The 15846-nt window shown below is 38.9% G+C and overlaps 1 protein-coding gene across 6 annotated transcripts in view; it reads right to left on the reverse strand.

Annotated features, from left to right (window-relative positions):
• The window catches only part of LOC105935881 (cyclin-dependent kinase 17), a 59139-nt gene extending 43998 nt beyond the window's left edge, over positions 1 to 15141 (reverse strand). For 3 of the 6 annotated variants that reach the window (XM_036138542.1, XM_012876482.3, XM_036138533.1), the window contains exons 1-2: positions 14711 to 15141; positions 1366 to 1521 (exon numbers count right to left, since the gene is read on the reverse strand). In XM_036138542.1, coding sequence (XP_035994435.1) covers positions 1366 to 1495 — 130 coding nt within the window. In that variant the 5' untranslated portion in view covers positions 1496 to 1521; positions 14711 to 15141. The remainder of the gene's footprint in view (positions 1 to 1365; positions 1522 to 14710) is intronic. The other 3 variants (XM_012876483.3, XM_036138562.1, XM_021323540.2) reach the window with 3 other exon arrangements.
• Positions 15142 to 15846: the final 705 nt, after the last annotated feature.

Raw genomic sequence — 15846 nt, forward strand, 5'->3', positions numbered from 1 at the left:
GGTCAAGGAGCTCTATTTTTTGCATTTGCTATCCTCGGGTCCCTCCTTTAGGTCATCTGCTTATGAGCTGGGATTTAAAGCTGCTTTTAAAGAAGCTTGGAGTAAGACATGCTGATGTTTCAGAGATCAGATCTCTTTGTTATGCAAGTAATAAAATAGATTATTTTCATTGATTTCTGTTGTTTCCATTGCCTGAAAACATAAGAAAGCAACATAACAGAGACTTTGGCTGCTTTGGAAATGTTAAGAGCTCTTCTAAAGAAGGCTGGGCTCTTTTGGAGAGCAGGAGCCACTTCTGAAGATCTCCTGCGACTCTGATGGCATCAGCCATTTTCTATGCTGTGGTTTGTTGGAGCAGCAGCTTATCTGTAGCTCAGAGGAAGTGGCTGGATGAACTAAATAGGAGGGCCAGCTCTGTCCTGAGATCCCCCCTGGATCCAGTGCTGTAGACTGTAAGAATAATAACATCACTGATGGTGCATGTCTTCCACCCCATGCCAGGAGCTGCTGCGTTGCTGGAGAGCTCTTTCAGTGGCAGACTGCTGTGCCCCAGATGACTAAAACAGCGCTTCCGCAGGTCCTTTATCCCAGCTGCTGTTAGACTTTTTAATCGCGGCTGCTCACGGCAGACTCAATAAGTGTTTGCAACATGCAAATGGTTGAAAAGGTTCTTGAGTAAGAATAATTTACATTGTCTCTCAGATGCTAATGTCCTTTAGCTTCTGCACAGTTTTTAACTTCTCTGGGAGAGTTTGTTTGCGTATTGCACAGTTTTCTTACATCGCTCTATAAATCAGCTGCTGTCATATTTCTATTTTAACTTGAACATTGCTTTTCAACCTGAATATGCCGTAGCATCAATTATTATATAATGTTTTCCCCTTTTTGATAAGTTCAGTCTCTTCTGCTTTACAACTCAACTTTAAAATAGCTTTTTTTTTATTCAAAACTACATAATCTAGCATGTAAGTTTGGTGTATCCTGTCTCTGTGTTTTTGCCATTGTCACGCCTGATTTCCCACCTGTGGGACACTAAAGCCAATTTTAAATCTATAGGATTTGCATTATAGTTGCAAACAAAATAAATTCCCCAAATAAAAGCATTGATTTAAGGAGAGCTATGATCTGCTTACATGTGCAAACTTTGGAATAACACTTCTCTCGTGTTTTCTATTCTATAATTGGTTTACGTTTTGAAGTATTTCCCCTTTTAGCCTAAATCCCTGACTCTTATTAAAAACTGTTCAAACCATTGCACTGATACAATCTAGGATTTATTTTAAACACTGCTTTCATTTTGGCATGTCAAGGTGGCAATGTTTACTGAAGTGTTTGTCTGCGTGTATCTGAGAGGACATGTCTCACCGTTGTCCCTGGCTGTGGATGGCTCATCCAGAGCCATCTGCTCTGCCAGTTCAGACAGGGAGTCATCGACAGGCCGAGCGCTTCGGAGAGACATGGAAAGCCTCCGCTTGATTATCTTCATCCTGTCCATCTTCACAGCTCCACCAGCTCCTCCACCTAAGGAAGAGGAAAAAAAAAAAAAAACAGCACCAACATCAGGATTATCCTTAAAAAAAAAAAAACATAACCAGTAACTTTTATCTAATAACAACCAATAACAGCCTGATCCTCGCCACCTTGTTCATTTTTACTGTATGGAGAAAATGCGGCAGTGGAGCTTATACACGATTTCTAAAGTTCTTTGGTGTCCTGATGATTGTGTTTGCACGTGCAGCGTGAGTTCTCATTGTTATGTATCCCAAGTGCAAACACTGCAGAATAAAAAGACAAAGACTGAGAGGCAGATGCACCCAGAGAGGGAAAGAGAACAAGAGGGAAAGAGAACAACAAACAAAAATGTAAAAAAAAAAAAAAAAAAAAAAAAAAAAATATATGTAAATGGCTGACTGTGCAGCTCAGAGATTTTAGACAACAGCACCCTTCCCAGACAAGTTGTGATTGACACACATAGGCATGGACCATTCCCTCAGCAACCAGGAGCATAGCTATAGCATACAAACTATTATCTGATGTGCTTAAAACAAAAATTAAAGCCAGTTAGTTTTTATTATTTACATTAGTAGTACAGTCTAAGCAAGGACCCGTGCAACATCACCTCAGTTACAACATGAAATAGATCTTTACTCATTTATAATACCGAATAATACAATGAATATACAGCTGCATGAGAGAAGCAACCTATTATTTAAATAATAAGCAGTGGGTAACATGTTATTTCCCAGCCATGAGCTTCATACTAGTGACCTGGAAGACAAAATATTTTTCTTACCCGAGAAAAAAAAAACATTTTTGACGTGTAACTTTGTATCTCTGACCTGTTTGGTATTTCGCTTGTTCTTCATGATGGTATTTGTTGCCAATGCTCTATGAAAAGCCTCTGAAACATTGGCTTTCTGTTCATCTTTAAATGGAAATCCTAATAAAATGCATCAATATTTCTTGGATGTGACTAAATATGAAAGGTTTAAGGAGTATAAATAGTTATTGTATGCGTCTATGCATGCATGTGTTTTGAGCTGGATGGCATATTGTCATACTCCACTACACTCAGCTTTTTTAATAACTTACAGCCTAAAGGCAGTCATGGCAGACCATTTCTGTCTCCATTCCACATCCTTTTCCCTCTATCTAATCCAAAAAATTTTCTGGTGCATGATAAACACACACACACACACACACACACACACACACACACACACACACACCAAAATACACACAAATATGTTCAGTGCCCACTGTCCTTCACTCCGAATCCATCCTCGGAGGCTTCAACAAAAGCCATTCATCCTTTCAAGCTCTGAGTCTGTCAGGCCTATTAGAGACACACAGCGCTTCGAGGGAACTCAAACATTCACCGAGGACAACTGGCTTTTCTCCGCCAGAAGACGCGCACAGGGAGAGTCTTTATTTCTAACGACATTGTCTCCGCCAGTTCAGATGACCACGGTTTGGTTTGTCAGTCCAAGACACAAAGTTTAAGAATAGAACAAAAGGAGTGAAAGCAGAACAAGCCTCCTTTATTTCACATTTTCCGTTACTTGGATTATCACGGCACCAACCTCCCTCCCCCCACTGTTTAGCATATTTTGCCAGACTCCATTAAGAAAGCAGCCTCATGCGAACTTGAAGATATCATCCACAAATTATCAGGAATAATGAGTCACATAATGAGAAACAGCTGGTACCCATGCTTTTCCTATTACCTAGGTAATACATAGAAATGTTATCATCAACACACAAGAGGTGCTCCTATTTCAGTGTACACGTACGCACACACACCATAATAACTAATTTCACAGTCTTCATCTTATCTGCATTGATATAGCACAGAGAGTAATAAGAAATCCATCCAACAGTGGGTGACATGATAAAGGAGCACCAAAGATTGCAATATTAATTGATCTGTGTGCAAATGGAGTGGTGCTGTCTAACAATCTTTAGTCATCCCTCGTTTCTTTACTTTTTGCTTCCGAGGATTTTCTGAAAGGAGGCTTTCTGGAGGTTTTCAAAGGGTCAAACTTTAGGTATGTTTTTCTATTCCACTTAATTTGGCTCAATAACTCATTCAGGCATAAAAGGGCTCATAAACTTTTTAACTTAGTTTACAAATGCACATCTCAGCAAAGCACCTTTTTTAAAAATTGCTCCCTATGCTCTTTGTTAGAAGCAGCCTGGTACAAAGATGATCATAAACTTTACTGGAAATCTAAAAAAAAACTATATAAATCAAACACTATGTACATTTAATAGACTTCTAAATATAGCAAAAAAATGTTTTAGAATTATCAACACTCCAGACATTGTATTATTAATTTATTATTCCATGCCTGACTTGTGTAGTGGTATGTGGCAATACATTTAAGACCAATACTAAACCGTCTGTGATACAAAGGAAAGCCGTGAGAATTTTATTTATGCATGTATTTTTTCAGACATAATACAATAAAAAACTAATTATAGTAATATGCAAGAGGTGTACTCAATACTAATTTGTTTCTTTTACAGAAAATATATGGGTGTCAGATATATTCTCGCCTTCCAGGCAAAATATAAATTCTCTATTTCTCCCATATTTTATTGAAATTGCCCATTTGATGTCTGTTATTAAATATCCTCATCTATGGACTACAAAGTACCAAATAGTAATTTGTCGCAATTTAAAGTTATCTACGAATTCAATATTATTTTCGATTCAATTTGGATCGAGTTCAAGAAGGTTTTGTTTTAGCCATGCGATTTTTATATCAAGTAAATGTTGGATAATATACTAAAAACTAGTTTATTCAAACAAATATCTTGAAATTAAGGGACTTGGTTAATTTAAAATTCTATTCATTATGTTTAAAGCTAAAAAGAGATTATTGCCACTTAATTTACAAAAGGTCTTTGTTTTAAGATCGAGAGATAGAAATAACAGAAGTATGATTTCAAAAGCACAGTTGTACGTACCACTTTAAAACAGGTGTTTATCAATTCAAAACACTTTATAAAGAAAAAATGTATAGATTCTTATGTACTTCCAAGTTAATAATGACGAGACCAATATTGTTTGCAACTTACACTGCAAGTTAATTTAATGTATACAGCTATGAAACTGACATTGTAACCATTAATAAAGGGGCACGGCTATACACAAGTTTTTCTTCTTACTGCTCCTTTTTTACTTATGTACAGTAAAGTATGTATGTAATTGTGACCAAATGACGACATTTGTAAAATTGAGTGCAAATTGGATAGAGAATGCATTTGCTCGACAATCGCTTCATAACGTTTCCGAAATATCATAACATTAATTTCCATTCAGAGTTGTGAATTTCTCAACAAGATCTTGTAGAAATAGTCAGACAGCTACACAAATTCTTTTTCCAGCACATCCCAAAAAGTCTCAACGGGGTCAAGATCTGGACTCTGTAGTGGCCGACCCATGTGTGGAAATGATCCTTGAACCATTCTTGCACAGCTCAACCCTGTTAAATCCTGTCAGTGTCATCTTGGACGGCGTCTGTGCCATCAGGGATGATTACATTCACTGATAGAATAACTTATACCTCATTCGCTATAGTCGTGTAGTTAGCTGACCTCTTTCTTTGGCCATATAAAGTTGCTGAACCTAGACCGAGCCAACTGCAGCAATCCCAGATCACAGAACTGCCAGAACAGGCGTGTACAGCAGACACTGTGCAGAATAGAGATATCCTTTATGGTCCCACAGTGGGGGATTCAGGTGTAACCGCAGCAAAGAGACAAGCACATGGATGTGTTCAGTATACCATGCACCTCTCTTCCAAACCTGATGTACCCATCACTCTGGAACAGGCTAGCTTGGATTCATCACACCACAGAACCTTCTTCCATTGCTCCTGAGACTAATCTTTATGCTTGTTAGCTTTTCCCTACCTGATAAGCTTCTCTGATCAGTTTAAGGAATGTTTAGGAAATTTGGTAAATCACTCCATCGGTTAAGAGTAAAATAACTGTTTGCCAACAGTAACATAATCGTTCAAGCAGTAATTATCCACTGGGTGGCTTTTAGCTATTTGCTTTGTTTCTTTGGAGAGGCAGCATATCTGCAAGTTTCACTACGTTTGTATGCCAAGAAACCAGCTTGGATTCTGAGCTCGGAAATGCTGGGGCGACCAGCTTTTAGAGTTTTTTTCCGATTTCAGGGGGCATTCTTGGGTTTCCGACAGCAAACTCTGGGAATATCATTTTTTTTAAAAGAGTGTGCTATAACAGCCTCTGTTCTGATCGTTGGATAGAAATGCATTAATATTATAAAATTATTTAGCAAATTACTAAAGCACAATAAACTTGTGCAGAGGCTGACTGAGATTTTTTTTTTCATGAAATAGAAAAATCTACAAAAATGCACTCCTCAAATATTAAATGTTCCCGTACCTCCTCATGTTTAACTGCATCCTCGTTTTGAATCCATTATTTCTTGAATATTAAATATTTCAGGCAAAATGGCCTTTTATCGGACAGGACAGAATTGAAACGAATACGCTTCTTTTTATGAGACCTGTATCTGTGGTGGTTCATGGGACATTTCAGCAATAATGAAACGATAAACATGTCCACAGGATGTTTGGTCTTGTCTGGTGCAGATGGACATCGAGAGAGTGGGGAGCTTGGCAGCGGCACGCCAACCGAGACATGTGGCTGCACACTGCCAACATGTGCAGACCACACTCACCAAACGCCGCTCAACCCACGGACGAACAGAAGAACACAACAGACGAAGGAAGTTACCTTCACTCTCTAAAACGTTCAAAGGCTCTCTGCTTTTCAGATTAGTTTAATAAGCAGCGCACCAGCAGTTCACCACTGTTAAAATACGAGCATCATGACAAAACCAAACACGGGAGATCAAAGGTCACTAGGTTAAGTGACACAAAGTAACAGGATTAAAAACCTCTTTGTACCCAACCATTCATCTGTGTCTGTTAACAGCCTGCGAACATGTGTGGCAGAGCACATGTGTGGGGTGGCTGCAAAGTTGTGGTATTTTGCCGAGTTGAATTGACACAACCCCGTGGAGGACATAGGAGAGGTAAAGGCGAATTTATTCAAGACACATACACACCATTTGGGTTGCTAGGTTACAGGCCCAGGCCGAATCTGCAGATTCAAGAAGAGAAGAAGAAGAAAAAAAAAAGAGAGAGAGATGAGAATTACTTCTCACTTTCACCTCATTCTCCCTCTTTCTCTCTCACACATACACACTTAAATGTGTTCACGTCTGCTTTAGAAACAACCCCCTTTCCAGTTCTCAGGCCTTCAAAGACCCTTGCACAATGCATTGCTGAGAACCTGCCTCCTGACCGACGGCGTGTGGGTGCCACACAAACCAAAAGCACACAGACACTATCTATATAGTCAGATTACAGGCATGCATTTCCACTGTTTTAAAGGTTGCATCTGGTTTCAGCCTTCCTACTTTTAACATTGTTCCTCCCATCTTCTGTTCTCCCCACAACCCTGCATTTTTATGTAATTCACTGACACACAAATCACACGCATGCTTGCACATACATGCAATGTGGCAGAGTGGAGCGGGCAAACTGGGGTGCTCCAAACACTGCTTTTTGAGTAGCAGCCTCGGGATGCATGAGTAATGCACAAATCTGCCCTACTACAGAATCCCACACACAAACGCACACATAGCCAGATAATCCAAACAATGGTCCATTCTTCTCGTAAGCCCATTGGCTTCTCCTCAACGTTTCTTCCCCCACTTAACCTAAATAGTTGGACATTAGATAGGAAGGAAGAAATAGTGGAGAAATCCAGCGAAAGCAAATGATATACTTGATGTTTACATAATCTTTAGACAGAAGAAAGATTTTTTTCTCTTTTAGAAAGTATACTAATTGCCACCAATATAGTTGCATTCATTTTAACACAGACATAAAAAGGCTATAACCGGGCAAGCCATACTGATAATGTGTAGCACTGCCCCTCAACAAACTGGGATTGCTCCCATAAAATCCGTTGGGGGAAAGAAGAGACATTCAGCAGAACTTTACGAGCTGATTGGACGAAGTGACACCTAGTGCCCGCCTACCAACGGTTGGTTTGAGCCAATCACAGTATCAAATGAAAATGTGATTGGCTTGCAAGGAAGGTTACAAAGGCCAAAATCTGTACCACAATATTAAAAAGGGTAAATTATGTGCCCTCATGGCTCAGGTATGGTATAGCAAATTTCAAATAACAATTTTCTTAACTTATAGTGCCTTGAAAAATATTCATACTTCTGCAGGATTTTACATTTTGTTTCATCACATTTCCCCTTCACCCCATCAGCTCTAAACTGCTTCTGACGATGAAAAAAATAAAAATAAACATCCACAAAGCATGATGCTGCCAATGCCAGGTTTCAAGATGAGTATACGGTGTGCAAGATATTATGCAGACTTAGCTTTCCTCTATATGTAGTCTTTAGCTTGTGGGCCAAAAAAATATATATATATATTTCATTCTCAACCCATCAGAACTCTCTTCAAGGAGTCTGTTGTGTCCCCTGCATGAATTATGACAAAGTGGTCTTTTTTTCTTGCCACTCTTCCATAAAGGCCAAATTTGTGGAGTGAAAAACAATCAAGTGTTTTGTGTTATTCATGCTACATGCAGTGATCAATAATGAGACCCAAGCCAGAAGCCACACATTTATATACTGCCCCCACCACTTTTCACAGATGCTCTATGGCAGTGGTGTCCAAACTTTTTGTCCCATGGGCCAAAGTAGGTCACCTTTAAAAGGGATCCATGAGTAGTTGTTGGCCTATATATGCTGTAATTTTCCTATTAACTTAAAAATTGCTGTTTGTGATCCATAAAAACTCATAATTACTTAAAAAAAAATTATATTATTATATTTTGTGATATTTTTCACCTATGGAGGTCACAGTTTTTTACCTGAGCAATGCATGCTGGGTTGACAACGTAGTTAGGTCCAACTGGACTAGAATCTACAGAGTTAACACAGGAAAGTTAACATTACCCATGTTTTTTGTCGGATTGTGTTTGACTGGTGTAAATTTAGACAATGCCACACTATATAGCTGTTGGCTGTAATTTTAAAACAAAAAAAAAAAAAAACACAACAGAAAAAGTGAGGCGAGTCTTCCACTTCCCACATGAAAAGAAGAAGAGCACTGTTGGAAGAACACAACTTCCGAAGGACCCACCTTTGTGCTCTCAACACTTCTCTCCAGAAGACGTTGAGTCATTTTTACCAACAAAATGACAACAGATGGATGTTACCCTAGCAAACTAAAACCAACTGCCGTGCCGGCTATTTCGATCCATAAAGCGCCTAAACCCTGCGGCCTTATGGACAAAAGACATTGGTAGAAACATCGGAGACAGACCTTTTAAATAATGAAGCTACTGCCAGCCGTATCGAATGCAAAATTACAAACCCAACACTTGACCGAAGGCCAGACCTTAAACAGATGTTAACAGACCGAAGACCGGACCGATCAGATCAGATCATATGTGTTATTGGACCTGACACCCGACACAGAGCCCTACTTGCTGGATCACACAGTTCTACAAGCGATACGTGATTTTATCATTCATTGTTTTATTATCATCATCATCATCATTATAATTATTATCATTATTATAATTATTATCATTATCATAATTATAATTATTATCATTATTATAATTATTACATTGTCATCAATTTCAACACGCTCCAGCTCAAACTGAAAACATTTAATGTTACTAATTGCTGTTTTCACTGGATGGAGCTAGCTAATATATGTAATTTACCCAGAATGCATTGCAGTGTAAACAACATGGCGACGTCCATGTAACAATATCTTATTTCTATTTATAAAAACTAAACAGCGTACAGTATTTTTTGCATTGTTTTTATTTCTCAAATTAAGTCCATTGTTACAACTAATCGTGGATCCCTTTAAAAACCATAAAGTTTAACATTTCCCCTAAATTCAGCTCCTGTGTATTTTCTGGAAAAATCTCCATTTCATGAGAAACGTTTTTTCTGGCACAGCATGAAGCTATTTAAAGGATCCTCTCTATATATAATGTATCAATAATCTTTGTGACACTATAAACACATACTTAAAGATCATAGCTACAACTTTTTCATCAAAACAATTCATCATTTAAAAAATAATACATCCACAGAATGCTTAGATTAGTGCAGAATAAAAGTATTAATTTTACTGAAAAATAAATATATAGTAGGCCTATATAAATAATCATTTTATAAAATTGAACATGTCCACAATATTTAAATATTTACTTCTGGTTAGAATGCAATTGATTGCTAATGATTCTGCGCCAATAGGATTAGTAGGTTGAAGTCACATGAGACGGAGCTGAACGCTGCCAGATCATAGTAGCTCTGTGGTAGTGCTGAGAAATGGTCTCTTCTCAACATTGGAAACAACAATCTACAGGAAATAAATGGTCCACATACAGGGCTTTATAAAGATATTCTTGCTTTTTAAGAATTCTTATTTTATAGTAACAACTTTGCTAGAATTTCAAACAGCATATAGTTTGGGGTTTGTCACTTCCATCTAGAGGCAAAAATTTTGTGCTATTTTTTCTTTGAAAAATAGCTCAAGCTAAGTTAGATTGGATGGAAAGCACCTGTGAACACTAACTTCTAGTCTCGCTGTAAATGTTCAATAAGATTTAAGTCTGGACTTTGACTGAGCTATTCTCACACGTGACTATGTTTTGATCCAAATCATTTCTTTTTAGACCTGGCTTTGGGGTTGCTGTCTTGGTGGAAGGTAATTATTCATCTTAAGCTCAATTCTTTTGTGCCATCTAACAAGTTTTCTTTGACAATTTTCCTGTATGTAGTTACTCCCTGTTCTCATCAACTCTGACCAACTTAACTATTGCCCCCGTTGATGAAAAACAGCACGATGCAGCCACCACCATTAATTAATTTACCTTTGGAATTACTACAGTATTTATGAATTCAACCATGTTTAAACGTTTAAAAGTTGGCGTATAAAAAGCTATACATTTTAGAGTTATCGTGTTTTTTTTTCTTTCAGCATTGCTTTTGTTTTAGGCCCTCCTCCATAGAGAATAGATTTGTTGAGTGCATGTCTAATTATTGTCCTGTCAACAAATTCTTCCTCCTGAACTTTGGATCTCTGCAGCTTCTCCAGTTACCGTAAGCCTTTTGGCTGCTTTCCTATTTAATGCTTTCCTTGCATCTAGCCAGTGAGTTTAGGGGGATGAACATGTTTTTGTAGCTGGCAGTTGTGCCATTCTCTTTCCCTTTCCAGAATATAGTTTAATAATGGTTCATAGTATATTAAATACCAGTAAAACTGAATGTTGTCTGTGTGACAAAACATGAACAATTTTTTTAAGTAGTATGAATAGTTTTCCAAGGCAGAGAGATATGCATTGTTTTATTTATTAACCTTGCTGTCAGCAGTGTGTCTGTGCTATAGAAAGACCAATTGTAAAATCATAATCTGAAGTCAAAATGTGTGTATGCTACCAACTAAAAGAAAGTTGGCATGTCTGAATATTATAAACATACTTAATGGTGGAATTCGCCAATTCAAGTTATCTGAAACAGACATGCCATTTAAATCCCATATTAAACAGGTTTCCAGGGTTTCCTTTTCCACCTCCAAAATATTTACCTGACTCCGCCGGATAGATTTGCTCCGCATATCCATCTGGAAACCTTCCGTTGAAGTAATTTTGGGAAGGGGCGAAAATACTGGTTAGCTGATTGGCCTATGTTGGTGATAGACGGGCCAAATGAACCAATCAGATTCGTCGTCGCACGTAACAGAGCGACGACGAAAACACAACCACAAGCCAAGCTGCTCTTGCTGCTGCAGGTAAAGGCTCGTTAGCTCAGCAAAGAAATACTCTGTAATTCCGATAAAACTTGCTCGATAGCCACGCTAACGCTAGTTTCATCGGCTGAAGCCACCATGTTGTTTAGACGGAACTGACGCGCTTCCCGTTGCGTCACACCTCAACCCGCCTCAAAGCCAACGCTGATTGGACGTTCGTTTGGTGAACGGCTCCAAATTTTCTTTAACGGAGAGTAGCCAGACTGATCTGCGAGTGAAACCTTGAAAGCTCGCGAGATCAGGATGGTCTCACGAGGCTACCAAAATATCACCAAAATTTGAAATATTCTGTCCAGGGGTGATGCTGAAAAACTAGTCAATGCAATTGTTACTTCAAGGCTGGACTATTGTAATTCTTTACTATCAGGAAGTCCACAAAATGAAGTTTGAAGCCTTTAGCTGATCCAAAATGCTGCAGCAAGAGTTCTGATGAAAATCAACAAGAGGGATCATATTTAATTTCAGCTGTCCGACATTGGCTTCCTTTTAAAATCAAGAATAGAATTTAAAATTCTTTAAAATTAAAGCCCTTAATAATCAAGCTCCATCATACATTAGAGACCTTGTTGAAAACTTTGCTTTTTGACAAAGCTTATAGTTAGAGTAGCTTAGGTTACCCTGAGCTATCTCTGCGGTTATGCTGCTATAGGCTTAGGCTGCTGGAGGCCATCGCAATCTATTTTTCTCACTCTGCTGAATTCTCCTACTGTTCTCTAATTTGTATTGTTTGTTGTTATTTCAGCTTTTAACTTTTTGTTCTCTCTCTTTTTTTCTCTTCATAGTAGGTACACCTGGCGTTCTGTTAGCTGTGACATCATCCAGGGAAGATAGATCACCCGTTACTACCATATAACATAGAAAAGATTCCTGGATCTATGTGTGCTTCTGTGCTTTTTGTGTCTCTGCTCTGTCTTCTCTAACCCCCAGCCGGTCGACTGGTCGAATGATCATTCACACTGGTTCCTAGGAAAACACTTCATAAATTCAACTTGAACATTTAGCTAATGTTAATATCCAGGTGCAAAACAAAGGGAACAAAAATGTTAGTCTCTTAAAGCTCAATAACATTTCATCTTAAATCTTTTAGTAGTATGGTATTATTTGGTTAACACACATATTTAATGCATGTTTGATTTCAGAAACAGCCATAATCCTTATGAGGGAAAAGACATATCTAATGTGAAACTGGAGTACAGTATAAAAAGGAGATTTGGAGGCTTTAAATGTCAGCCATTAAGTACATTTTCTTTTTTTTCTAAATAAATTAAATGTCAACAAAAGATAATAAAAAATAATAAAAGTATTCAACATGAAATTCATTACATTTATTAAAATGTCAATCAGTGATCAGATGTGGCTTTCTGATCACCCAGAAAAGCCAGGTCACTGGAGGGAATACATATCCCATCTGGCCCGGAAATGCCTTGGGATCCCTCAGAATGAGCTGAAGGATGTCGCTGAGGACTCGGAAGGTGTCTGGATTTTCCTCCTCGACTTGTTGCACCCATGACCCAATCTCGGATAGCTAAGCGTAAGGATGGAGTGATAGATGGATGAATTAAAGTCTAACAACATTAGCTAGCGTATTTTGGTAAATCATTTGCCTTGTACAGTATGTTGACCAGCAAAAAAAAAAAAAACATTAAGGCTGGTATGTTTGATGGACTCTATAACGCATGCGCATACAAACTTTGACAAATTAGGAAATGATTTGTAATTGAGAAAGTTTCGTTGTTTATTTCAACTTTAACTAGTTTAGCCCCAGGGCAGATGCTAATTTTGAGCAAGCTAAACTTCCTCTTGACCCTGAAGCATTCATCATCAATGAAAGGTGCACATTAGCTGTAGTCGGAGGAACAAAATCCACCATGCCATCCTGTTAACATACATTTAAGAAAACAAAATGTATTGCTATTCAAGCAACATTTTATACCATAATCACGCACCAGATATTTTTTTTTCTGTTTTGACGTTGAGCCAGACATCTCGACAATAAGACCGAATTTAACTTAACGTTTATTTGAGTAAGTATATTTAAATAATTAAGTTAACCGAGCAGTTAAACTCACTAAATTTACACTTACTAAACTGTTTTAAATGTGGTCAGGTAAAATTTGTGCAATACACAAGAACAAGCACAGAAAAACAACAAATGTTAGGTTTAAGATAATATGGACAAAAAAAAAAAAAAAAAAAAAAAAAAAAAAAAAAAAAAAACATAGCTCAAAGCTTTCAGAAACCGCCACTGATTATGGATTCTAGATCTAACGTGTTTGGAGGTTCAACACAAGGAGGAGTGAACTGATATTTGCGATCTGCGCCTCCCACAGTCAGTGGGGTTGATATAAATAATTTACTGCTAAGTGATACCGCCAACTCGCTTCAAAAATGTTGTTGTTTTTTTGTTTATTTATTTTTCTTTTATTTATTTATTTATATAATTTTTTTAAGTGTTTTGTTTTTGCACCGATTCAGGCAAACGGCATAATTACACCGCCCGGGTTTAGCTGACGATGTTATTGAATGAACCGCAGGACTGCAGCACCGGACGGACAGACAGACGGGCTCATTTGGAAGCGCGTGTCCCGGTGATTTCCGTGTGACACGCGACACGAGAGTAGGAAGGCAGCGCGGAAAATTAGGAGCAAAGAAGACCGAGAGAGAAACCAAACGCATCGTTTCGGGGGTGGTGGTGGTGGTGGGGGGGTTTCACTTCGGGCCAGGCTGGTGGAGATTCCTCCTCCACCTTCCAGGCCTTTTGTGCTTTCGGTCGGTCCCTCTCTCCCCGTGTTTTCCTGACGCAACTATCCGGGAGGAGGAGAGTCTAGTAGGGCGAGGGAAAAAGTTACACGGCCGCCCAACCGGTTCAGGAAGCAGGAGCAGGGAAAACCCTAACGTTGAAATATATACAGCACTTTAAAAGAGGCAAAAAAGGGGGGTCGTGCATTCAAACACAATTCCGTGGGGACTTTGGATTTTGACTGCTGTAGTAACACAGTATCGCAGTTTATCGAAATCTCTCAATGGTACGACTAATTTGACCCGATTCACGTTTCTGCTGTGATTTAGGGAGAGCCATCAAAGTATCCGCAGTAGTCACACACACATACATACAACCGCTTACGCACTGTCACACCATTAAAAAAAAAAACATTTGTTTCAGCGAGTCTTAATAATGAGCGTACACCTGCAATGTCAGTGAGGGGGGGGAGGTGGACAGAACTGGTTTCCCATCTCGTTTTGACTAGTTTTAAAAACAGGCACCGAAGGCTGGGGGCCCGATATAAACAAACCACACCGACCTGCTTTGCGTTCCTGCTGCGGGAGACTTTGCTATTGTTCCGCTTGTATGTGGTAATCCCGGACGGCAAGCTGGGACTGGAGCCACTGCGACAAGTTCTCCCAACTACTTGGCTGTAAAATAAAATAATAATAATAAATAAAAAATAAAAGACTCCGTCCGGGAATTCCTATCCGAACGTCAGCCGACGCGTGGCAGCGTCCCGTCTCCCGACAAAGTGCATCGTGAATCCGTGATAAACCATGTTTCGGGTCAAACTTTCGCTCATATGCTGCGCCGTCCCGTCCGGTGATGATCAGCCATATCGCTGCTGCTGCTGCTGCTGCTCCTGCGTGGATCCGAGGCAGTGGCGTGATCCCGGAAAACACCGCAAGGGGGTTGTATGCGTGCCACTGAGTGTGTTTGAGGGAGAGTGCACTAGATTAGACCGTTTCACGTCCTCCCCCACCTCTAACACCCCCTTTCTCATTCTTAAAAAGTGAGATCAGAAGGAAGGACTTGAAATAAATCGTCTCTATATAAAGATGCACCTATGAAAAGATTGCAAGTCAAGAATGCACTGAAAGTAGGGAAGCACTTGGATCCACAACTCGGTAGGTGCTGGCATGAGGGAGAAACAGCAGCTGCCAATTTGCGGCTGCCCCATTAAAAGCCAACTCAGACTTTAAAGTTGTTTTTTTTTGTTTGTTTGTTTTATTATGGGGCCCATATTGTACGAATGAAACCGTACACGCTAAACGAGATCTTTTATTTTATCGTGGAATCTTGATTGCACAATTTCCTTATTGCTGCTTTTGTTCCAGAGATAATTATTATGAGGATCAGCCGCAGCTCTGTGTCAACAGATTACGTCGGGATTCACAAATGACACAGCAGTCTGAGAGGTGTCTGATGCGTGTTTTTGTCGCCACCGTGTGGTCAAATAAGAGAACTCAGCTTGTCGTGTGTGTTGCATTGTTCGATAAATGACCTTAAATCTGTCTGTATGATTTGATTGACTTCACTTTTTTGTAAAGTGCCTGATAAAAATAGTAGTCGGGAATTGTCACCATTCAAATAAACTCAATTCAACTAAATGCATTCTTTGTGGTCTACTCAAAATTATTTTGAGAGTAGACCACCTATTATTATTATTAG

The sequence above is a fragment of the Fundulus heteroclitus genome, chromosome 1 (genome assembly GCF_011125445.2).
Source record: "Fundulus heteroclitus isolate FHET01 chromosome 1, MU-UCD_Fhet_4.1, whole genome shotgun sequence".
NCBI lineage: Eukaryota > Metazoa > Chordata > Actinopteri > Cyprinodontiformes > Fundulidae > Fundulus > Fundulus heteroclitus.